The sequence below is a fragment of the Ursus arctos genome, unplaced genomic scaffold (genome assembly GCF_023065955.2).
Source record: "Ursus arctos isolate Adak ecotype North America unplaced genomic scaffold, UrsArc2.0 scaffold_12, whole genome shotgun sequence".
NCBI classification, from domain to species: Eukaryota; Metazoa; Chordata; class Mammalia; order Carnivora; family Ursidae; genus Ursus; species Ursus arctos.
In genome coordinates this window covers 21,933,163-21,958,129 of record NW_026622786.1, presented here as the reverse complement: position 1 = coordinate 21,958,129, position 24,967 = coordinate 21,933,163, and the positions used below count along the sequence as shown (strand labels likewise).

Genomic DNA, 24,967 nt, shown 5'->3' with positions numbered 1-24,967 from the left:
TATTACATCATTTTTTTAAAAAACAAGTAATGAAGACCCAGATATCCATCAGAGGCCATCTACTTAAAAATTCATTCATTTTTGAAATTGACTTTCTTTCTTCATACAAACTCTTGATATACAAAGTATTGGCTGATTACTTGTGTGGTGTGTGTACAATGACGAGTGAATCCCCTAAATTTTCTAACTCTCAAAAGCAGAGGAGAACTTATATAAACATTTTAAAAGAGAAGACAACATTGCAAAAGGACCCAGAGTGGTCACTAAGTCATGCTAACTTTTTGTAGGCAAAAAAAAAAAAAAAGCAATCTTTTTGAAACTTTAACACTCTCAAGATTGAGTTATTTAATTCTATGACTTTGACAGTGAGATATTTGAGAATTATGTTTAACTTGTGACATTTGAAATGAATTACTCTTAAGTGTTAGCATTTCTTTACACAATGCTTCATCTGAATTATTATATCCTTACTTTACAAAGGAAATTGTTATTATGTATGTATGAAACTAAACATTTACCACAATTTAAGTTATACATTATTTGTTACAGAATATACTTTTTAAATTGTAAAACCAACCCACATTAGTTTCTGTAAAACTGCCTTAGGTAAGTATTTTTAACATATGGAAAGGACATCCAAAGTCAATGACATGTTTGAGAAATATTGATTATATGTTTTTGGAGTTATTAACATAAAGTATTATTAAAGCTTTCTTTTTTGGTTACATTGTTTCTGCACACATTATGAATCAGGGTAACAAGGGGTTGCCTTCCCATCTTGTTTTCTGAATTGGCTTTTGCGAATTTAAACTGCACAGACAACTCCCAAGTCTTCCCATCATTTTCTTTTGCACTAATGTTGCCAGTAACTCTCCAGAGCTCATCATGTAAATCTAGATGACCTCACAGAAATTTTCTTTTTAAGAGTTTCCAAATGTGCCTCATGTGCTTTCAGAGTCCTGACACAAGTAATTACATTATTGCAAGTTGTGTGTAAAATTTAAGTTAAAACCCTAATATATTTATTCATGAACAAAATTTGTTTGGTTGTATAATAAATGAGTAAAGTCAACTCAAAGCTAAATTTTCTGACTCAGTTGCATCTTTGCAAGCAACAAGGTGGGTTGCTTTCAGTGAAATGAACAGAATAACTCATCCATAGTGAATCAGTTTTAGCATTCAGTATTAGTGATCTAATAAACTTGGGGTAAAATAAATATTCTGTGTAAGGGATTTAGTCTGATTTTCCTTTTAGTTTATAAATTTAAGTAAAGGGGTAAGCCGAGAATATATTTCCTTTTTGACCACACTTGAAAATTGGCCCATAATAATTACTGAGATTAAACTTCAGTGTATTTTATAAAAAATATTACTTACTTTCACAGAAGTGAAGAGATACAATTGCACAATGGTGGTTACAATGGTAGAAATACATATTGCCAATAAAATGTTAGCAAGAGATTTAAAAATGACTGTACAGCACCGCATCAGAGAATTCTATAACAGCAAAGTGAGTAATATATTTTTTCCGTATAAATAAAATCCTTAAATCAGTTTTTAGAAATAAATGGGAGGAAAGTGCTTTTTTCCCCTAATTCCTACCAAAATATTTCCTGATGTAGAGCAAAAGACAGTAAAAAAATGACAGAATTAAAAAAAAAAAAGACATTCATGCATTTAAGCCATCATTAGTCTCTGACTCTAATATAAGGCAGATCATTAATCTTTTGCAAAACTATAACTTTAGCCACTTAAGCTCTTTTTAGTGCTTTTCATGACAAGGACATGATAGGCCCTGTAAATTTAGGAGTTAAGATGTGTTTCCAACAGGTTAATTTAGACAGGCTTGGCTGACTTTTGAAAAACCAACTTGATAATAAAAAATGCTTTGGAGAATGATGAAAAGTTATAATAAAGGGAAAACAGAAGGGGTACTACAGAGTTTATCACAAATGACACGGTTTCGATCAATGAAAACAAATTACATTGGCTTATGTGTCATCCTCAGTCTTAATAATGTGGAAAAGGGTGACATTGAATAGGACCTGGTGACCATTGTTCCAGGCATAAAGAGCTCTATCTCTTGCATTGTAGTCAAGCATGGATATGTGAAAGTATTGGTTATGAAAAGGAATGTCCGTGTACTCATATGTGGACGTTTTGGTGGAATATGAGTAATACACCTTGGCCCCCGTTAAGTGGGAATTGGTGACATACAGTGTCCCACAAATCATGAAAGATTCCCCTGCACTTCTCTTAGGGTAGCCAGTGCTCCAGCTCTTCGTCACCTCTAAGGTATCTTGGTTAAGTTGGCTGATGACAATATTGCCAGCATTTTGGTTAGTTGCATACACAGCCCACAGCCCAATCTCGTCGGCCATCAGGTCGATGTCAGAGAATCCACCCCACGTATAGGGGTAAACGTTGTGAAAACCAGCATACTCGAGGCTTCTTTGGGCAAGCACTCTCCCCATATCAAAGCTGTATTTGATGATGATGTTACTCTGATACTTGTTAAAATAGAGTGAGCCGTTGTAGACAACATGGTTGGTTCCAGCCCATTTGAAAGGGAGGTTGTATGTCCTTGACTCAGCCCCACTGACAAAGTCTGCCATTGATTTGTACTCACGAACAATTTTATTGTTAGTATAACTGTCCATGTACCAGACCTGAGGAAACGGGGGGAAAAAAAAGGAGTGACTGAATTTTGTACTTTTCTGAGAATTCCGAAATAAAAACAGTGAGAGTCAGCACATTTTAATATCACCATTCTCGGGATCTGAAAGCCACACTATTTTACTGCTGACCTCCTGCAGTGTGATACCACTGCAGGCAAAAAAAAAAAAGGCATTTTCTCTGTGGAAAGCAAAACACTGAATTTACTGGCTTGAAGTTGATTTGCTTTCTGTTCTCTTTATTATTTATTTATTTATTTGTCCATTCAGTGCATATCATCGAGTGAACTAAACACGTTTCAATGCAAATCATGTCACTTTGTTCAGCTGATAGATCAGTGCAATCAGTGAAACTGCAAAAAAATATCACCTTCAGCAAATTATTCTTTTGCTCTGAGAAATATATGGTCTAATTTTACTCATTTATTTCTCCTTTATGGATACCATAGAAACTTACAGTAACGCTTGTTCATTGGATCAGCTTACAGGTACAGCTGCTTTTTAGTGTAACCATTTTATTAATTTAGCTACTAATTCATTTGCATGTAACCCTTGAGAATCTTAATGTAAACTGAGTTTTGTGATAGACCATAAATAATGCTATGGTAAGTTTCCAGTATATTGATTTACATAATACAGGCATTGCCAACTTATGAAAATACACTCCAAAAGTTTCAGTACTATTTACTTTAAAATTACCTCTAGATTCCAGAGATATTTCAGTTTGTTAGTGAATTGGTTGCTCTTGAATTTTTCACTTACTTAGTGTTATTTATTTTTTTTCTCACACTAAGGAGCGGGTTTTAGAAGGAGTATATAGAGAATTTTGTATACTTGTAATTAGCTCTTTATTAGCATAAAACAACACTAAAACTAATAAGAATTCGATTTGCTTTACTGGTGAATTATTGGATGGAATATTTTGCTAAAATAAGGTTGCTATAGATATGTTAATATTATCAAACGGAGAATACTTGGAAACAACATAACACTTTCCAAGTTGAAACAAATATTCCTAAAGAAAATAAATAGTTCAATAGACATAAAGTGCAAATAAAACATGATTCTAAGCAAAGGTGTTTGTGGAAGCAACATACTCTATTATTTTTTTCAGATGCTAAAGGATCTGTCATCCAAGCACCAAATCGGGTTCCAGATGTCTTGACTGTAATTGGGCCTGTGATTTTCATCAATTTGCCACATGCTGAAATTAGAGAAACATAAACACGTTGGGTGAGCATGACCAATGATTGCAACACATACACTTATACCAAAGTCGAACTCATACCATACTCATACCATATTCAAGAGCAAAGAAAGGGATCCTGAAATAAAGCAGATCCATGAGATTAATATCACATATTGCTGTGCATTTAACTATAATTTGAACCATGAGTAGCTGCTTTTTCAGTGCTCTAAATCTAAAGAGTGGGAGTTTTAAAATGGGAAATGATTTGTACGGTCTGGAAAGAAATAGTGAGGGAAGTCATTATCATTATACCAATTTAGCAGCTGCTTCATTTAAGTAAAGAAGTCAGAAAAATTAGACAAATTGACCATGGGCCTGTTTACCTGTCACCAGCTCTCCTACCCTTCCCCCTCCCCTATGCCTTGAGACTTTGGACAACTTATGCAAGCCAGAAGGAGCTTCACAAGCTGATTTTAAGTATTGGTGAATGAGCAGCTCCTGTGAAAGATATCTTTACAGAATATAGCAATAAAAATTCAATCACAGTCTACCTGAAAGAGGTAGAGTTTTGAAGGGTAAATGCCTTGTGCAGATAGCAGGGCCTGATGCAGCAGCCATTGAAGATGCAAACAAAAATACTCCAGAAACCTCAAGCCCTCAAGACCCTGTAGACACATGCAGTGAAAGATGTAAAGTATCAATCGGTGCAGTACATGATGAAAAATTAATGACTTTCTTGAAAAATCGTAATATCCTTATCACTATAGCTTCAAGATTTTAGGAAAACCTCAGACTTCATAAATGCCAAAACCTAAGCCAAACAGAAACCCAGGCATTTTCTAAGATTTTAAACAGCAAAAATTAAAAATGACTTATACACATTGTGAAAGGCAGTATGAGTACCTATAAATTTGACCTTTAGTCTATAGAAAGGAATACCTTTCCCATCCATTTATACCCCCACCTTTTTCCCCCTTATGTTCTTTTTTTGCTTCAATTTTTTTGTTCTGTTTGTGCAGTGTTTGTTCCATTTTCTACCTATCCCTAGAGTTTATAAATTTCTAGTTCATTCCTATTCCCGTGTATTTGGAAGATAAAGAACAGATCCTCAAAGCAAATCAAGGACATTACTAACTGTAGCTTAGACCTTATTTTGATTCCCTTTTCTCTGTATGTGTTCCTCATAAGAATAATTTGTAACTGGTAAAGCTTAGTAAAGCTGTTCAGTTAGGAAGGTGATGGATGATAACATTATGTATTTTTTTACTATTATTTCAGTGATAACTACACATTTAATAATCTCTAGCACTTCATGAAACCTGAATGGAATACATTTTTTTTTCTCCTTCTGTGAAAGAAATTAGATATGATGGTATTTTTATATGCTTTATATAAATGAATTACTTATAATTTCCTCAAACCTGATAAACTAGGCAAATAATTAAAAAGACTTTATGGCATTATTTGTATTGAATAGCAAAACATTGGGCTAACCCTGTTTAGAATATATCAACTCAACTTGGTATAAATCTATGAACAATACATGGGTAAGTAGTATCAACTTGAACTAGGTAAAAACAAATACATTCTGAATGAATCTCATTGAGTATATTTTTGCACTGTAAGTGAAAATAATATGATCCCTAATAATGTCCTACATAAATATTTCTAAGTTCATAGAGGCTAAGTGCATGAAAATTTCAAGAGAATTGAAATAAATACGAAGATATCCCATCCCCTAAAAAATACCACAAATATGTTTTCTCCCCTTAGGCATAAATAATAAATTCTTTTGTTAAAATACAAATAGCAAAATAAGGTAAAATATGAAAAGTAACTCTGGCTTAATAGAGTGGACTAATACATGCGTTTATCTCCTTTTTCCCTAAGATCTAATTAAAATGATAGTAAAGGAGTAAAAACATGGGTGGAAAAGCCTAGAGCAAAGAGAGTGGTTTGAGAGTCATTAGTAGAGAAGAAACTTTAACCAATTTCTAGAAGGCAGAAGGTGATAGAATGGTAATTAAAGATGTAGGATAAGATACGATGCATCAGTGTGTGTAGACAGAAGAGAATTACTAAGGAGGGAGCTGCTCTGCTTTGAAGAAGAGAAGGGACTCACAAACAGTTACTGTAAGGGTATTGGGAGGGATATAGGGCACCGAAAGCATGCCTGAAAAGCAGTCAATCCTGTCTTCATTTCTAGATCCAGGACCTCAGGAAGCAGCTTTGAAAAAAAAATCTGCAAATCAGTGTTAAAGACTTGAAAAGGATTAGGGGAACTAATGGAGGCATAGGAGGTCCAGAACAAAGGCCCCTGCATTCTGACATTGGTAGTCTCCTGCCTTACCCACTGTGGAATAAAGTGGCAAGCTCGACCTAAACACACAGTTTCCAAGCAGATTTATAGTTCAGATCTTTAAAAATGAATGGACCACCAAGGATTAGCATGTTTTCAAAAAGCTTACAATGAGAATGACTAAAGTAAAAGTGCAGAGAAGACAGACCCCATAAGAAGAGAGAGAATATAGAGCAGAAGAGATGCTAAGATACTAAGATCTTTAGGGAGTTTTGTATATTGTAGACCGTTCACTGTAAAAGGAAAACACAGAAGAGCTGCTTGAAATTAAAAATATGATTACATTTCTAAAAATAGGTTGGAAAATGAAAACAGAAAGATAGACATGAATACAGAAAAAAGATAGATGCATGTAGGATCTCAACTTAGAAGCTTCTACATCAGAAGAGCAAGTTCCTACAGTGAAAGGAGGGGAAAAGAGTAAATTATCAAAGAAATTATACAGGGTATTTCCCCCATTACAGAACCTAAATACAGGTCTCCTCTGCCCTTCAAAAGTTTGTGTTACCCTGAGCAGAGAGAGTGGCGCCACCAAGCCCCTTCCCTGGGAACCATACTCAGAATCTCAGCGTTGAGCTGCTGTAGCTTTGAACTGTGACTATGAGCACCGGTGCTTTGTCTGGATTTATTCTGTGCGTCTGTTAGCAAGATGTGTTCTCAGGTACCGGAAAAACCTGAAAGAGGTTATTTTTTGAGTTTGGAAATGCTCAAGATATTTTTCATGTGAAGTCTTGGTTACTGCTTCTTTGGTTTGTGCCATTTCGGCTTCTGAAAGTTTTCGTAAGAATGCTCTACTCTCATATAATGGGGGAAACCTGTGTTCATACTAAAAGGGCATGTCATAATGAATGAAAAAAGATTTAGTCTTAGAAAATTACTGTGACATTTTAGCAGATTAATAATAAAGAGAAGAAAATGGAACTTTTCAGAGAAAGAATGTGAGTTGGTCACATGCAAATATATAAGAATTAGACTGGCATTGGGCTTACCAATACTGGATTTGGAAAGACAACAATCAGGGCCTTTATATTTAGGGAGAAAAATCAGAGGAAGCTATACTAGGGATCTTGTCTCACATGTAAACTTTCCAAAGTTCACCTACAATGTACTTTTTCTTAAGAAGTTACCTGAGCACATATTGTAGCAAAATAAACAGTAAACTGAGACAGGGGAAGACATGAGATCAGGAAAACCGTAACTTCTGGTCCCAGAATGACAACTGCACAGTAGACCTTGAGAGCAATTAGTCCAGAATGGACAGACATGTGCAGGAGGGACGTCTCAGAAATAAGAGGAATTGATCTACAGAAATACTGTGAGATCCTCTAAGAAAAACTGAGTATGGTGAAGTCAATTATTGAAGTACAAACATAAAAGGAAAATACACTTGGACTTAACTCTAGTAAATTTTCTCTTTTGAATGGCACAGATGACATGAAATTGGACTGAGAAAAGGAGTACATTAGAGTCCACCACTTAGTTCCTGAAGAACAACGTGAGCGTTGTCATAATAATGAAAACATTCATGTTTAACTTGTAGAATCAGCCCGTAAACGAATTGCAGAATACTTAACAGATACTTCGTCTACTCTGTGATTATAGAAACAACGAAATGTTTCCAACCATGATAACATAGAAGGATAGGTAAAGTTCACACTATGAAAGAGTTAAAAATTAGGAGAAGAGCAGAAAGATGGAGGTGTAACTGACATCATAATTAAAAATAGGGTGTTAAAGACTTAAATATGAGGCATGAAGTTACAAAGTTGATAAGGGTTGAATTTGAATAGTCATGAAACCATATTATGAAGAGACAAGGAAGTGCCTTTGGCTAAGCGACTTAAGCCTGCATTTTGCTGAGCAGAAAGTCAGTAAACAATGTCCACAATTGATAACCCCCCTAAAAAAAGTGGAAAAATAAGCATATTATTCGAAATACAGATTTAACCACCTAAAGCACTAAAATTAAACTTAAATGTGGTTGTCTCTGGAGAAGGAGACTTCCTTTTTATTCTAAGTTCTTTTTATTCTAAGCATCTAATTTTCTAGTCATGTGCATACAATATTTAAATTATAATTTTATTTTATGTTTCTTAAAATTATGTTTTTATGTCTTTTAAAGATTATTTGTCAGAGAGAGAGAGAGTGAGAGCAAGAGAGAGAGCGCACAAGCAGGGGGAGCAGCAGGCAGAGGGAGAAGCAGGCTCCCCACTGAGCAAGGAGCCCAATGTGGGGCTCCATCCCAGGACCCTAGAATCATGACCTGAGCCGAAGGCAGACGCTTAACCGACTGATCCACCCAGGCATCCCTAAATTATAATTGTAAAAGTTAAAATAATTGCAAAAACTTAATATTAGCCATTAAATTTAAAAAGCAAAAGTCACATTTGTATATTGCCTATTGAAAAATAATTTTCAGGTTTTTAAATGCCATGCTTCCTTGCAGGTGTAGGAAGTAGGTGGAAATTGAAGATAGAAATAGTCTCCAGAAATGAAAGCTGTGTGTATTCTGAATTTTAATTTGGCTTCAGTCCTGTAAGGACTAGATTGAAATTGTGTTCTTCCATCTCTGTCTTACAGGTGACATGGCAATGACTTTCTCTTTAATAATTTTAACCTTAAAAAAAATTAGAATCCTTACTATGAATTACACTTATCAGTTATTTCACAGAGATGTTAAGAAAAGCTAATAGGTGATTACATTTGTTAGTACACATGTAGGAGCTGTTCTAAGAGATACTATGCATGTGATTCAAGTAGAAATGCTGTGTGTTTTATTTCAAAATAGTGACTATGACCTAGGAAAAATATGATCCACTTTGCATAGGAGGAAAAATTAGTCTAAAATTTTTTTAAATACCTTATTTTTATTTTTTTAATAGCTTTTATTGAAAGTTATATATAACATTACTTTATTCCTGCATCTTCTCGATTGTTTCTTCCTTATATTTGCCCTTTTCTTTTTCTACTTGGTGAGATTTGGCTTTATGTTCAAGGATCTTTTTGTGGTCTTTTGAAGAGTGAATGCCCACACGGGTCGTTGTGCCGTTTGCCTTCTCCCACTGTACTCATTCAATGGAGATGACATATTTTGTCCTGTAAACCTGGGCTACTTTGCACATTTGCTGACCTTTGTAGTGTCCTCACCCAACCTGCACTTTATCATCTTTTTGTATGGGCATGCACTGAACATTGTACTTCTGTCTGAGCTTTTGGGAAGAGAGAAAGACATACGCTTCCTGTAGATGTGAGAAGGCGCATGAGAATGCCTTTTACAGTTCTTGCTCTAGTCAGAAGTCACAAAGGGACTGAATTTCACTTTGGCCACTGGAACTTCAGTGATGGCCACAAAAGGAAGGAGTGAGAATATCTTTTAAAAATGACTGAACTTTTGAAAAAAAGATACCTGGAATCTCAGAAGTCAGCTAAAACTAGTTCTGGATATAGATCAATGCAATGTCTCAATATGAAACATAAACATGATGGAATGTTCATTTCCGTAACACTTCCTATCCAGAGGAAATGACCAAATGGAAACACAGAGAGAAATTATAGTGACCTCAAGTTGTTTTGATACTGAAAATGAATGGAGATTTTGTAGCTGTGGAGTTTGACTTCACACTTTAGATGGCCAGACTCTACAATTAAAACTCAAAATGAGATTTTTAACCTTCTTTATTGGCAAAGTCAGCTCCTCTAACATAGGTCGCCTCTATTGCTGCCAGGCCAAAGCACAATTTGGACAAAGCAAGAAGACACAAAGCCCATATTTGTCTCAGATAAGTGCCTGTTTCATGTGTTGATTCATTTTATGGGTGTGAATGAGTGTCTGGACTCAGTTTATGTCCATAACTTTAATATGAATTAAGTTGGATGGATTAGTTAAAACCTGTACAAGAACTATATTTGGGACTAGGAATTGTGCCATGAATTTCATATAATCAGCATTTCCCAAAACTGACAGCACATCAGTCGCTTGAGGTGTCTTGGCTTCTGTGATGTTTGGATATAACCCAGCATTGTATCCATATGGCAAAGAGACACTGCTGAGCTTGGATCACTTAGACCAGGAATTAAGACAGAATTTACACCAGGACTTAAAAGCTTCTGACACCTAAACTAAAAATACCTTTGCTTTCTTCTTGTGGCAATGGACATTTTCTCTGAAATACTCTAGAGGGTAAAACCAGTTCTTAATATTTAAATGTAAAATCATTAATTTATTCATTTAACAACCATTTACTGACAACTTATGTGCCAATATTGTGTTAGCTGCTGGGAATATAAGGAGAACAGGGAGACAAAATAGGTCCATGTGGTGTAGCTTATCATAACTTTCCACTTCTTACTTTCTTCTTCTTTTTCTTTTTTCAATCAACTGACAAGGAAAGTTAAATGAAGAAGTGATTTCAGACCAAACTACACTGAGAGAAAAAGGATGTATTAAACTGATATTAAATAAAATTATATTGATATTAAATAAAAATTATAGAAAGTCAGCCCTGAGTACTAAAATAGATAAGCACCTCTTCCATTAAGACAGTCTACTTAGATAACTTGAAATTTATCTCATTTTAAACCACATTTACCTTTGTTCTTCTACAAAACATATATAAATTGTCAAACATAGAAAGATACAAGCAAGTTCAACTAGTTTCCCATGTTTAATTTTCTATAAAAAGTGAATGTGAGGGAGTGCCTGGGTGGCTCAGTTGGTTAAGCATCTGCCTTCAGCTCAGGTCATCATCCCAGGGCTCTGGGATATAGCAGCCCAGTCTCAGGCTTCCTGCTCAGCGGGGAGTCTGCTTCTCCCTCTCCCTCTGCCATCCCCCCCCCCCACACTCCTGCTTCTCTCTCAAATAAATAAATAAAATCTTAAAAGAAAAAAATGAATGTGAGGGTCAAGAAAGGACATATTTAGCAATTGTATTTCTTATTAGATCTCACTGATTTGGTCTTGCATATGGGTCTTAATGGTAGCTGTCTTTGGACAACTTATCTCTGTGTGAAGGAATCTTATCTCTATAATCTAGTAAATCAATATAATTTTGCAAACTTTAACTCTATGAGATTTCAGTGAATGTTTTTGTTTGTGAATGGATTTTTAAGTTAGACGTAAACCATTTTTAAAATATGCCTGTGCGCCTGTGTGGCTCAGTTCATTGAGTGTCCAACTCTGGATTTAGGCTCAAGTCATGATCTCAGGGTTGTCAGATTGAGCCCTGTGTCAAATTCCGCACTGGACATGGAAGCTGCTTGAGAGTCTCTCCACCTCCCCCCCCACCACTTGTACTTGCTCACTCTCTCTCTAAAAAAATTTTAAAAAGATGCAAGTGAAACCATGTGAGTTCTAGTTCCAGATAAAGATATTTTATATGTAGTTTCTGGCCAGAGAGGTTCCTGTGAACATTTATGAATTTTGTGTTTTGCATTCTTTGATTCTTCTATGTGATTCCTCTCTCCATCATTTTCTTCCATGTCTGTCACCCATGAGCTATCTCCCATCTGCTCAGTGACTCACAATGTGCAATGTCAGCCTTTGTCTTCCTGGCACCACCCTGGATTTGACCTTGAGCCACCATAACTTTCTACCCCACAGTGACCTTCTCTGAGTAAATCAAAATTTATAGCATTAATCTACAAAGCACACTCGAAGTGAAAAATTGTAACAGCTCAAAGTATCAACAATTTTAAAACAATAACATCTTAAAATGAGTCATTTATTCATTGACTCATTTATTCATTTCATTACTCGTTAATTCATCAAGCTAAGATTTAATGAGTATCAAGCACTGTTCTATGTACTAGAATTACAATGTAAGCAAAACATGACACTTTTTTTCTGGTGAAGATTCCATTTTGAAGAAAGGGGATGAAAGAAAGAAATAAGCAAACAAGGAAATGTATCAAGTAGGAAAAATTTTAATGCATATATTTAAATAGAATAATTTGATAGTGACTGGGGGGGTCGTTGCTTTAGATTAGGTGAGTAGGGAGGACCTCTTAGAAAGGGTAGTATTTAATTTGAGATCTAATTGACAAGAAGTCAGCCATGAAACCACAAGCTGAAGGATCAGCTAGACAGCAGCTTCTTAAAGCTGAGGGGGGTGGTCTGACTGTCTGGATTCGGGTCCTGATTCTATCACTTACTTACTGGGGATCTTGAACAGTTTTTAACCTCCCAGTGTCTCATGGGTAACAGCAGTAATAATATCTATTTCACAGGGTTATTGGGAAGATTAAGAAATATATGTATAATTTAATAAATGTTAGCTATTCTCACTGTTCTTGCAAAGGTCTTACATCTGGATATGTTGGTGAGTTAAGGAACACAGAAATTTAAAAAAAGAGAAAAAAAAAAAAAGGTCAGTGTGTCTAGATCATACTTGGAAAGTAGAAGAGGTTAGAGAGGTGGTCCAGAAGAGGAAGCTATGTGAAATCAGAGTATTTGGATTTTATTTTAGGTATGATGAAAAGCTATCAGAGAATTTTAAGAAGATAGGGGAGTGACAGAATGTGAGCACTACATTTTAAAAAGATCACTCTAGGTAACATGTGGAAATTAATTACAAAGGGAATACAGTATAAGCAGAAAGACCAGTTAAGAGATTGTCACATTGGTCTAGGTGAGATATGATGGAAGCGGTGATGGGGATGGAAAATAGTAGATGGTTTGGGTTATGTTTTTTGGGATAAAGTTGATAGGACTGGCTTCAGAATAGATGTTAAGATGGAAAGTAAAAAGAGGAATTGAAGGAAACCTTAAATTAAAAAAATAGTCCAAGATAACATCCAAATTTTGGCTTGTTCATCTGGGAAGAGTATATTGCCATTTACTCGCAGGAAGTGACTGGAGAAGGAATGGGTTTGGGAGAAAAGATCAAGAATTCAGTACAGATTATTTTAAGTTGTTCATGACTGGTATGCATGCCAGTGGAGGTGTAAAGAAGACAGTATAAAAATCTAGGGAGCACAGACACCCTTTTGAGACAGTTTTAACAGTCTACTGAAAGCCAGAGGCTAAATATTGCCTTAGAGGAAGGACATATGCAGAAAAGAGAAAAGCATTTAGAACAGAGCTGTGGGGCATTGTGACCCAGGAAAGAGCTCAAAAGAAGCTACAAATGGGACCTAAAAATAGTGCAGTGTTAAGAAAACAAAAAACAAAAAACAACAAACAACCAGTCTTTTAAGAAGGGTGAAGTACTGACTTGTGGGAATACCACTGAGATATCTAATAAGCTCACAGAAATGATCATGGAAGCTAGCAGCAAGCAGTCACTGGTGACCACAAGAATGAAATGAAGGTAGTGTTAAGAACAGAAGCTGGGTCACAGTTGGTTTTGAAGACTGTAAATTAAAGCAGCAGCTATAGAAGATTCTTTCAAAGGAGAAAAAGCAAGGAGATGAGGGTAGAGAAATAAAACGTCATGGGAACTTTTTATTATTGTGCTGATGTTATTAAGAAAAGTTTGTTTGCCTTTAGAAATAATCTAGTAGAGCAGGGAGATGGAAAAGAGAATGATTAAATCAGTGAACCCCATGAGTAGATGGTAATCCATTTAGGAACTATGAGTATCCATGACTCTAGTTATCTTTTTATGCTTTTTTTGAGGGGATGGGGAAAGGTGTCTTTGTTTTTATTCCCACAAATTCCCAGAAATTTTCCAAGGAGATGTTCACGTGGTATATTTCATCCAGGTTAGAGTGCTGAGGTGGGTGTTGGGGGGTCTGGTTCCTAATCGAAGCTGCAGCATTAAATCATCATATGAAATTGGATAATGCACTTACTCTCTGGGATGGAGTTTCCTCATCTCAAAGAAGTTCTGAAGCTTGTTATTTTCTTATTCTCATTAAGGAAACATTGAGTGGATAGGGGAGCGACAACCTTTTGTATGTTGCTGGGAAGAAGGTGGTATTTGTGGTTGTGGTAAAACACGGGGTTAACACGGGCATCATCACCATCATCTACTGTTATTCTTGGGAAGCAAAAAAACAGGCCTGTCGATGTTGATTTCTTCCCAGCTGAAGTTTATCTTCTAAATAGTTATTTGATTCTGAGCTAGAATTCATCGTGATAAGTGAAACTGGTAAAATTAAAGGTGCGGGAATTTATAAACAGCTGGCTGCTGTTTTAGTTATAATTTTATGGATATTAGTGTTAAATGAACATAGGTATTTTCAGATTCGGATGAAATGCAAAAATTGTAAAAATAAATTAAAATAAACAATAGAAGTCATTTCTATTTCTTGGCTCCCCAAAACTAGTTTTTGTTCAAATAAATCATTATCTTTCTTACTTCACTCTCACTTTATGTGAGGACAAAGCCAGACAGAAAGGAAATTTCCCCAAATGCCTGGAAGACAAATGTTCTTGCAAAAGTGGATGGCAAAGAAGGAAGTTAGGAGTCTTGCTTCATTGATTTTCTCCTGCTATGCTCCTCTGTCTACAGTTAGGCACATGAAAATATTAATATTTTATAATATATGCCATATGTATGATTGTGTATATTCAGAAAATATGCTGAATAGATAGTTTAGGAAAGTGACCATCTTATTTTCTGATGACTTTTAGACATTAAACGTTCTATGATCAGTTGCAATCCGTATTTATCAATCAGTAGCTCAGGAAAATATATCACTTGGGATTCAGCAGATCTGTTGTTTGGATCAATGAAGCATAAAAATCATCTGTCTTTTGTTTATTTCTTCAATATATAATTGTATCTTGTAATATCCTGGACTAACAGCTTCTGGATTTAAATCCTAAGGCCATGCCCATATAAGTAAATTAAATGGAGTAGTGAATATCTTTATGACAGACTGTTATTTCTTTTTACTTAAGGCCATTGGAGAACTCATGTAGCAAGAAGTAGATATGATTTGATCTTTAAAGTTTATTAAGTCTACTGAAAGTAAGTTTGTCTCTACCATACATAGTGAATTCTAGTAACATATAGTAAAATCTATGTATATTACTTAAAATTTTATTTGTGTATTTAATCTTACCACTTACACTACTGACAGAAGGGTGGTGATAATGATGGACATAATTATTGGATAGGACACTAGAATGAGTTTTTGGTGGGTGTCTGGTAAATAAGGTCAAGAACAATATGTTTCTAAATAGCTGTCTTTTTCCAAAATTAAGTTTTAAATTTATCAAGTTATTGTAATTTGCATTTTATAATGTATTGCATGTGTATGGTTCTGTATATTCAAAAATACAATGAATTTGAGGAAGGTGACCGTTTTATTTCTCTTGATTTGATTTATGCAATTATTCTTAAAATTATTCCAACTTTTTCTGGGATAGAGCTTATATTATGAGCATATGTTTAAGTTAGAGAAGGCTATTTAACATCCAGTTTGAATGGAACAGAATTATATTATGAAATCCCAAATAATTTGGCAGTTCATGCATGCTTCTGAAAGTACAATTTTTATATCCTTATAAGTCTTATCATTTAGTTGTAATCTAGGAAAATGTAGGACATAAAAAGAAAGATAAATAATAAACCCATTTATGCTAAAATATACCAATTACCCAAAAATGTGCTAAAATAATGAGGGTTCCAGGATTCTGGAAGAATGAGTCATCACCAACTACTTGGATACCAGAGCAACTGCATTTTGCATTACAATCTAGAATTTTAGGGAAAGTAGGACTGTCCTTGCTAAATAACTCATTTGAAGATCTTCTCAATTTAATTTGTGGGGATATTCTTGTAAATTTCCCTTACTGAATTTCCAACTTAAATCTCACTCCACTCACCCCAGGCACACAGTTTGGCTTTTCTATTAATTCCTGTTTTCACTAAGATTTTCAGTGTCTCTTGTTTTAAGTGCTAGGTAGAACCAAATATCATGTGTTTTGTAACGAACCGTTCCACTGCCATTGAAAAAAGGACAGATGGCAACAGAAACGAAGGTTAAAGAAGGCTGTGCTTTTGTTGTCTTTTTTTTTCCCAAAAGAGTTTTGATTTTGTAAAAGATACAGATGTTTTATATTTGACATATACTGGTTTATTTCTTGAATGCAACATAAAGCTTTTTATTTTAAAAATATTTGCTCTCAGGGCATCTGGGTGGCACAGTCAGTTAAGCGACCGACTCTTGTTTTTGCCTCAGGTCATGATCTCAGGGTCATGAGATCGAGCCCTGCGTCAAGCTCCATACTCAGTGCAGAGTCAGCTTAAGACTCTCTCTCCCTCTCCTTCCGCCCCCTCCCCCCACCAATAAATAAAATAAATCTTAAAAAAAATATATCTGCTCTCTAGGGGGCACCTGGGTGACTCAGTTAAGCATCTGCCTTTGGCTCAGGTCATGGTCCCAGGGTCCTGGGATCAAGCCCCACATCAGGCTCCCTGCTCCAAGGGGAGCCTGCTTCTCCCTCTGCCTCTGCCTGCTGCTCCCCCTGCTTGTGCTCTCTCTCTCTCTAATACATAAATAAAATTTTAAAAAAAATTTGCTCTCAAACCCTTTGTAGACGCTAATTTTTATCTATTATGTTTCTGGTGTTTTATGATAGTCTACAAGAATTCAGCTAGGATCAGACAGATGGCCCCTGACCTCTCAAAGGAGGGACAACTTGTCTTTAAGGGCGTAAAGATTTAAAAAATCAAAAAAAAAAAAAAAAAAAAAAAAAGCAAATGGACATTTTCTGAAAAGTGTGCCAGGTATCATGGGGAGTGGGATGGGGGACTCTGGGAGACTGTGGCGGGCTAGTCCAACCACATACAGGGGCAATCAGAGAAGGCTCCATAAGAAAGTTGGTGTCTGGTGTATAAAATGCAAGATCATTAGCATTTGGATAGGTAAGGTGGAAGAATGTTCCATGACAGGGTAGAAGACAATGTCCAGGCAAGAAAGCATGCATGACTGAGGAACTGAAAGATCAGAATGGCTAAAACTTATAGTGAGTACATGATGAGAACTTGTGATGAAAGGGCTGGAGATTTAGGCAGAATCCACGTCATCAAGACAGACCATGGAAAGCTATTTGGATTTAATTTTAAAAGAAAATCATTTAAACATAAGTATAATATGATTAGATTTGCAGTTGGAAAAGACTTCTGTAAACAGCTCATGTGGTGGAGAGGGACTGGCTTCAGGTAAAGGGAAGTGGGTAGGAGGCCACTGCAGTAACTGAAAGGAGAGATGACGAATGACAGTCTGCGTTAGGGTGGTGGAAACGAGGAAGCAGGAAAGAGGTGGTTTTAAGAGATTGGTTGGAGAGAGGAATGATGTGAGTGGGGTTTAGGGAAGGATAAAAATGATCCTCTAGCCCCTTTCTTTCTATAGCAAAAAAGAAAAATCTGGGGACGAAATCTGCCTTTGAATTCAGAAGGAACTTGGGTTTAAAGATGCTGCCTCCAACATGTACCTTTGGTAAATTAATTTAAACTCTCTGAGCATAAATTGCCAATAATATTGTCTAATCCAGAGTTCTTGCAGTGGTTAGAACTAACAACGTGTAAAACAGCTGGCATAGTGCTTGCCAAGCAGTAGGCTGTCAGTATTGCTGTAGTGAACTACTTTTGGGCTCATTGTCTCCACTAAAATGCAAACTTCTTAACAGAAGAGGGAGACATTGTGCTATTTATCTTGGTATCACCCAGTAACTAGCAGAGAGCCGGCAGGTACTGGAGAGCCGCTAAGTATTTGTTGAATGAGCAAATAAGACTATTACCCCATAGACAATTTGGTTTCCCTTTTAAAATCTCATTTGGCATAAACATGTCAGTAACCCAAATTTCATACTTGTGACCTAAAGTTTTGTGTTTTTTAAAAAATTTTCTTTTTTTTAAAGATGTTATTTGTGTATTTGACAGAGAGAGAGCACAGCAGGGGGAGAGAGAGAAGTAGGCTCTCCACTGAGCAGGGAACCCAATGCAGGGATCAGTTCCAGGATCCTGAGATCATGACCTGAGCCGAAGGCAGACGCTTAACCAACTGAGCCCCCCAGGTGTCCCAACCTAAAGTTTGAGCATTACTGCTACTTCTGTTGGACTTGGAGTCTCAAAAGTGTGTTAATGGCAAGACGCATCCTGTGGCTCACTAGATGGCACCACAGCATTGCCCTAAAATAGAACTGACCTGAGGGAGTGGGGGTCAGAGGACTGGAAAGCCTGATTATAATCTACATTAAACATCTATTGATGCTCTCGGGGTGTGTGTGAGAGCTTTAACTGTGCTTTTTTCAGCAAATTCTCACATGCATATAATTATATTTTGCATGTCTAGGAATGGGATATTTAATTAAGCACACAGGACTTTATTCTGTCTCTCACAGGAAAAAATTAAACAGTTAGAAAAGAGCATTACTGTACCTCATTCAGGCCCACTAGGGTGCATTACTGTTGAAGCTTTTTTTTTCCCCATAATTTCTATTTTCTCCAAAACTTTAATTCTCTAGTAGAAATAAGCTGAATGGTACCCTAATGCTCTCAATGACTTGTGATTCCTTTAGCGCCTTATTTACTATTCGGGAGTGACTTCGACCTTGCAGGCAATGAGGCTAGTTTGTTTTTTAGTATCTTAAAATTTATGTGATGTATAGTGTGACATTTCCCCTAAAAGCAAATTCACTGAAAAGGTGAATGGAAATGCGTTCATCATTGTTGCAATGTTATTCTCTTGCCCCAATCCATTTCTGCCCTCTGCTAATTGGTTGTGTGTGTTGAGAGGCTTTTGTGAAGAGTGAAAATGCCATTGATGGATGGGCCTTCTTGCTCCTGTTACTATATTGAGGATACCATGATTATCCAATGGCCCACTATAGATCCAAACAGAAGAGCAACTGGATTTTAGATGTTTGGGAACATTGAACCGCTGATGTTTTTTTTCTCTACATCTCCTGTTAATGATCCTGATGTTGACTAACATCCATTTTCTTTTTTATTTTTTTTTTAAAGATTTTATTTATTTATTCGACAGAGATAGAGACAGCCAGCGAGAGAGGGAACACAAGCAGGGGGAGTGGGAGAGGAAGAAGCAGGCTCACAGTGAAAGAGCCTGATGTGGGGCTCGATCCCACAACGCCGGGATCACGCCCTGAGCCGAAGGCAGACGCTTAACCGCTGTGCCACCCAGGCGCCCCTAACATCCGTTTTCTGAGTCCGTGTGTTCTGATATTTGGTAATTGGGCATTTACTTATGAGTTCATAGTAGGCATGGAGTTAAAAGGGTTCTCAGAGATAATTTCATCCAATCTTTATTTAATAAAGTCCCAGGAAGTATAAGCACAAAGTAGTATTAAACTATTAACTTAAAGCACCACTCCCAATCATGTGTTTGTGTTTTCTTCTGCAAATATATGTTTCAGATACTTCCTTTCACACTGGAGTAATTTTTAAAAGGACAATGTAAAGATTCCATTATTTAGTTTTTCAAGGACCATGTAACTTCATACTTCATGGCATTAGGGCTGTCTCTCTACCTGGACATGTTCTTTACATTGTAATTAATGGTTGTGATCCGGTGATAAATATTTTCTTTGCTTCGGAGACTCTCCGTAAGTTGTTCTGATTGTTCTGTAGATCTGCTGTGATGGAGAAAAGTACCCAGTTCTTGGGACAAAGCACATAAATGAGTTAGAGTCATTGTGGCACTGGCCTCTCTTCTAAGTAAATAGGGATCTCAGGGCTACTAATAATCTAGGAAAGAGTTTATAATATGTGAGAATTATTTCTAATGTCTTATAAGGTCATATCAGCTAACTCAGATAGCAACCATCTCATTAAATAAGAAAGTTGAACACTATTTTATTGCTATTAGATATTTGCATTGGTAGCTAGGTTTTGTTTTTGATTAGTTAAGATAAAATTAAATATTAAGTAGTTAATGCCATTAATTTGACAGTTACATTCTTTCAAACTTTGTTGTCCATGAGGGCAAATTAATAAAAAAAGAGCCTTTGATGTTAAAAAATATATATATTATGGATCACAGTCTTAAGGCCTAAGGACACCATGGAAACATTATCCATGGTTCAATAAGAAGGAATAGGATGAATTTGTGACACTTAAATTAATCTCCTTTGTCCCAAATATCATTTTCAATATTGAAGGAGGCTGTGTGTGGGAGAGTTATATGTGGACTGAAAAACAACAACAACAAGAAAAAAAACCCACAAAAAAACACTGGATTGTGTAAGAACTGAAAGGAGCGTAGGTTTAATTTCCTAACTGCAACATTATTTCTAGCTGAGTCAACTCAGAGAGAATATGTGTTAGAAGTGAAATTCATTTCTAAAATTAAGCAAATTCCAAGAATTTTCCATGCCAGTCCCTCAAAAACCTGACTGGCACACTTTAAGATTCCAGGTGTTTACTAGCTAGAACTATTCTATTGCCTGTCCTTCCTTTAGTCGAGTGCATGTGTACTCAGCGGATATCTGGTCTCAGTGTGCAAAGCCTGTAGCTTGGGGTTATTGCGAGCTGCTAGGAATGACCAGATGAATTGATTCTCAGAATCCGGAGTGATTTATCTGTAACAGACAGACTTTTCCAAAGTAAGTCAAAGTCCTACACAGACCAATCCTAAGCACTGTCATTTACAGAAAATCTGTAATCAGATATTTTATGAACTAATAAAAATGCATCTGGATATTTCTTTGTAACCCCCAAAGTAACTTAGATAGTGAGGCCACTCAGTTCTTGGACTGAGATTTTCTTCTCATCTGATTTGGTGGAGACATCATCTGGCAACCTATATACTTAATATGTGCATGAAACTAAAGGTATTTCTTGATTTAAAAAATAAAATATAACAGAATTCACTTATGTCAGTAATATTTACCTATTATAGCAATAAACTCCGTAACATTAATTATAAAAAAGAACAGCATATAAGGAGGTATTTCAGTGCTATATCAGATAAATAATACCTCCTTTGCTTCATCTTGGTCAATCCTGTGCCACCTGACTCAAATGGCTAAGAGAGCTTTTTTTTTTTTTAAATACGACTTGAAATAGCTATTATTTACTTTGTTAAAAGTTAGAAATTGTTACTCTATGGTTCCTTCTAGAATTAATTTATTTGGCAAATATTTACTAACTTTTCTTTGTCAGGCAGTTTTCCAGGCATTGGGGGAATACAAGGTTTAAAGGGAGTATCATAGACATTGCTCTTGTTCTGATGGAATAAAAATCTAGAAGATAGCTCTCCAATTACACATACAATGATAATGAAACATGAAAAGTCCAATCATTGGTGAAATATCAGGATTTGGGAGCACCTAGCTGGGACACGTAGTACACGCAGGGAAAACAATGAAGGATTCTGGCAAGACATGACATTTAAACTGAGACGTGAGAAATGAATGGGAGTTTGTTTCATGTGGCAAGTGAACATGTGTTGACATAGAAAGGTAAATGGGAAAGAGTGTTTCAGAAGGGACAAGCATCTCAACACTGCCCTGTGATAAGAAAGTGTAGAACACACATGACTGGGATGGAGCTTGTGAGGGGAGGAGCGGCAGGACCTAAGATGGGAGAAGTAGGGTGGGCCACATATAAGCTGTGGACTATATCCTAGGATTTTCAGCAGTGCAAACTAATTTCAGATTTATGCTTCAAAAAAATCCCTTTGGCCATAATGTGGACAATGGATGAAAGGTGCAGAATTGGAGTCACGGAATCTACTGGAGTCATGAGTGTTAAGAGAAGAGTTACAGGGGAAAAGTGTGGGCCTTGACTGGTGAGGGATAAGGAACTGAGGATGTCCGTACAAGTGTTTTGCTTTAGTGTTAGGCTTTAGGGTTAATTGCCTTCTGAGTAATTTTGTCAGAATCTCTTGGAAATCCTGGGTTGACTGCAGTGGGGCCTCTGATGTGGTGATTCCCCACTGTACTAAACGTAACGTGTTGTATATTCACTCTCTTTTTTTCATTTGGATTGCATTTGTAAAATAGTCTTTAAAGAATTCATCAGCCATTCAAATTTTAAGTGTTTACATTTATTTTCTGAAGTTGTCTTTACGAGAAATTATCTTTTCCAAATTCTTCATTTCTCTTTTTAGTTTATTTTCCATTCCAGAAAAGTTTTTCTTTCTGTTGAGGGAACACTTTTCTGTGGTTATTGACTTGACCTCCCTGGCATACCACTTCATGTCAACAACTAAAATACTATTCCTAAATGGACTAACAACCCCTCCTTATTCAATTTGTGACCATATATTTATTTTGTATTAAATTACAAACTAGTGCCATGATGAGTTCAGTTGAATAATTAGCTCATGGATGAAGTGGAAGAGTTTGTAGACTTAGAGCAGGTTGAACCACACATTTTAGGAGTCAAGAACTAGAGTCCGTATCCCATGTCATATGCTTGACCCCTTGCAGAGTAGTGAATATATATTTGAGTAGGTGCCTCCTTTTTATTTCTTGAGTAGATCAGAACAGCTAGCTGATGGCAATTCTCTATAGTAGAGGAATTGTTTTTGTTTGATTTAATCACTGCTGTTTCATATTTGGTCCCAAACTACCTTTTTCCCAGCTTCTAACTTGCTCCACTACTAAAAATGCCTCTCCTCCCTTCTAGCCAAGTAATGATTAACCATCACATATTATCCGTCTGTAGTAACCTATTGCCATTGGTGTAGCCAATAGAATCGTCTGTATTATTTCAAGCCACCAAAGGGTAACAGGGTGCTCTGAAAATTAGGCAACTGTTAATCAAATAACCCTGATTACACAGGCATTGCTTAAGGCGTTGAGGAATACTTAGACTTAGAAAGCAGGCATTGGTTTCTCTGTAATTAGGTATTTATCACTATCTGCAAAACGTAAGAACGCAGTTTTCATTGAAACCACGTAAAAACACAACTTAAACAAATGAAATTGTTCTACTTACTCAGTTTTTTCATGCAGTCACGAAGCCTGGTTTCCAGGCTAAGCACCCTTTGATGCAGTTCCTCGTAGTCATAGGCACCAATTTCCTCTTGAATCCCAGTGAGGACGGCAGACAGATTCCGGATTTCCTCCTTGAACTGGGTGATTAACTTGGCATCTGTTTTGTACTGTTCCAGCACGGGGATCAAGGGCAGGAGTTCATCCATCTTCTCTTTCAACTCCTGTGAAAAGCAGCCAGTTGTTTCTGAGCGTCATTTGAACGGATCAAGCCACTATGTTCTTTTTAATATGATACTTAAAGGAGATTATTAAAACGGATTCAAAATTCTTTTTTTTTGAAAATTAAACGAAAAGTTTTATTAATGTGTCATCAGGATATAACATTATATTCATTTCAGGTTAACAGCATATTGATTCAGTATTTGTATATCAAAATTCTTATTGACTTTTGGTTAAAATTAGGTACTTTGTGAGAATGTAAGTGGCTACATGATCATTAGTAGTCAATCCATTTATCTCAATACAAGAACCTCTCTTTAAATGGTTATGTGATTTTCTTTTTTCTTTTTTTTTTCCTTAAAGATTTTATTTATTCATGAGAGGCAGAGGCAGAGGGAGAAGCAGGCTCCAGGGAGCCGGATGCAGGACTTGATCCCATGACCCTGGGATCATGACTTGAGCCAAAGGCAGATGCTTACGTGACTGAGCCACCCAGGCACCCCTGTGCTTTTCTATAAAACAGATTTAGCCTTATCATAATTATAAAAACTTTTTATGGTAGCAATTCAGGGTTAATGTATTATTTCACTTTCTGGTAGCATTTTATCGTGTGAACAATGGATTATTTAGGAAATATAATCAGGGTCCATCTTCTAAGGATGAATTGCTAGAGATAGGTCAAATATCCGATGTCTGTTAACTCTAATTACTCACTGACTCATTATCTATGTTATGGGGGTACTTACCAGAAACTCTGGATCCTGGAACAGCTTTTCTGTAACACTTAGAATCATTCCAGCTATGCCTTTCTACACTGTCCCTTCCATTATGCTCAGGTATTCCTTATTCTTTCTAACATCCATCTTAGCACAATGTCATTAGGAAGGTAGGTTCAGCAAGCATAATAAATCATGCAAAGCTCCTCAAAGCTCGAAAAAATGCATGTTGCTGTTTACCATTTTGAATTATTACCCACACTCTGACTCCATTTGCCTTAGCATAGATAATTTAGAGCTCTTTAAGTAAGGCAGAGTTGCTCACCCATGTAGTGAATTAACTCTTAACTCTTTCAGGGACCAAGGTGCTCACAGTTTATGTAACAAAGGAACTAGTTGTACAGAGTTGTTTGAAACTGCAAAGTTGATTTTCATCTGGAAAACAAGAAGCATATTTTGCCAACACAGTGTCTTATTTCTAGCATCATGGGACTGAGCCTCACAGGCAGTTTTAATTTCTAGGTATGTCACCTTTTCTTCTTTTCCTTTAATTTGGTGGTCGTGGTCAGTGAAAATATATCCTGAGTGTGAGTCGGTTGTATGTTTTTCTTACAGATGATCTCATTTGTGGAAAGAGCTGTCACTGTTAGGATCATTTGAGAATAATCCATAGGTGCCGTCAGAAACCATGCTGTACACTAACTAATTTAAGGAGCTGAAAATTGCATTTTAAAATTACATTTGGAAGATGTTATTACTATAAATGCATTAAAATAGCAGGAGCTCCCATTGCTGCCCTGATTTATGGGCTTATGTTTCTTGTGGGGAAATTTCCACTTGCTCTGTAAGCTCAGAATTTTTCGATTTTGTCTAGATGTCCATGTTGAGTGGGAGGGGACAGAGTCTTCATAATGAGAAAGACTCATAAATATCACAGTGAAAAGGTGGAATTGC

At 36.3% G+C, this 24,967-nt stretch overlaps 1 protein-coding gene and 1 pseudogene across 1 annotated transcript in view; both read right to left on the bottom strand.

Moving 5' to 3' along the window:
- Nucleotides 1-310: 310 nt before the first annotated feature.
- The window catches only part of OLFM3 (olfactomedin 3), a 43,783-nt gene continuing 19,126 nt past the window's right edge, over nucleotides 311-24,967 (bottom strand). The window contains exons 4-6 of the mRNA XM_026497502.4: nucleotides 23,080-23,299; nucleotides 3,773-3,879; nucleotides 311-2,669 (exon numbers count right to left, since the gene is read on the bottom strand). Coding sequence (XP_026353287.1) covers nucleotides 1,992-2,669; nucleotides 3,773-3,879; nucleotides 23,080-23,299 — 1,005 coding nt within the window. The 3' untranslated portion in view covers nucleotides 311-1,991. The remainder of the gene's footprint in view (nucleotides 2,670-3,772; nucleotides 3,880-23,079; nucleotides 23,300-24,967) is intronic.
- On the bottom strand, nucleotides 9,136-19,828 carry LOC113254337 (60S ribosomal protein L26-like; annotated as a pseudogene).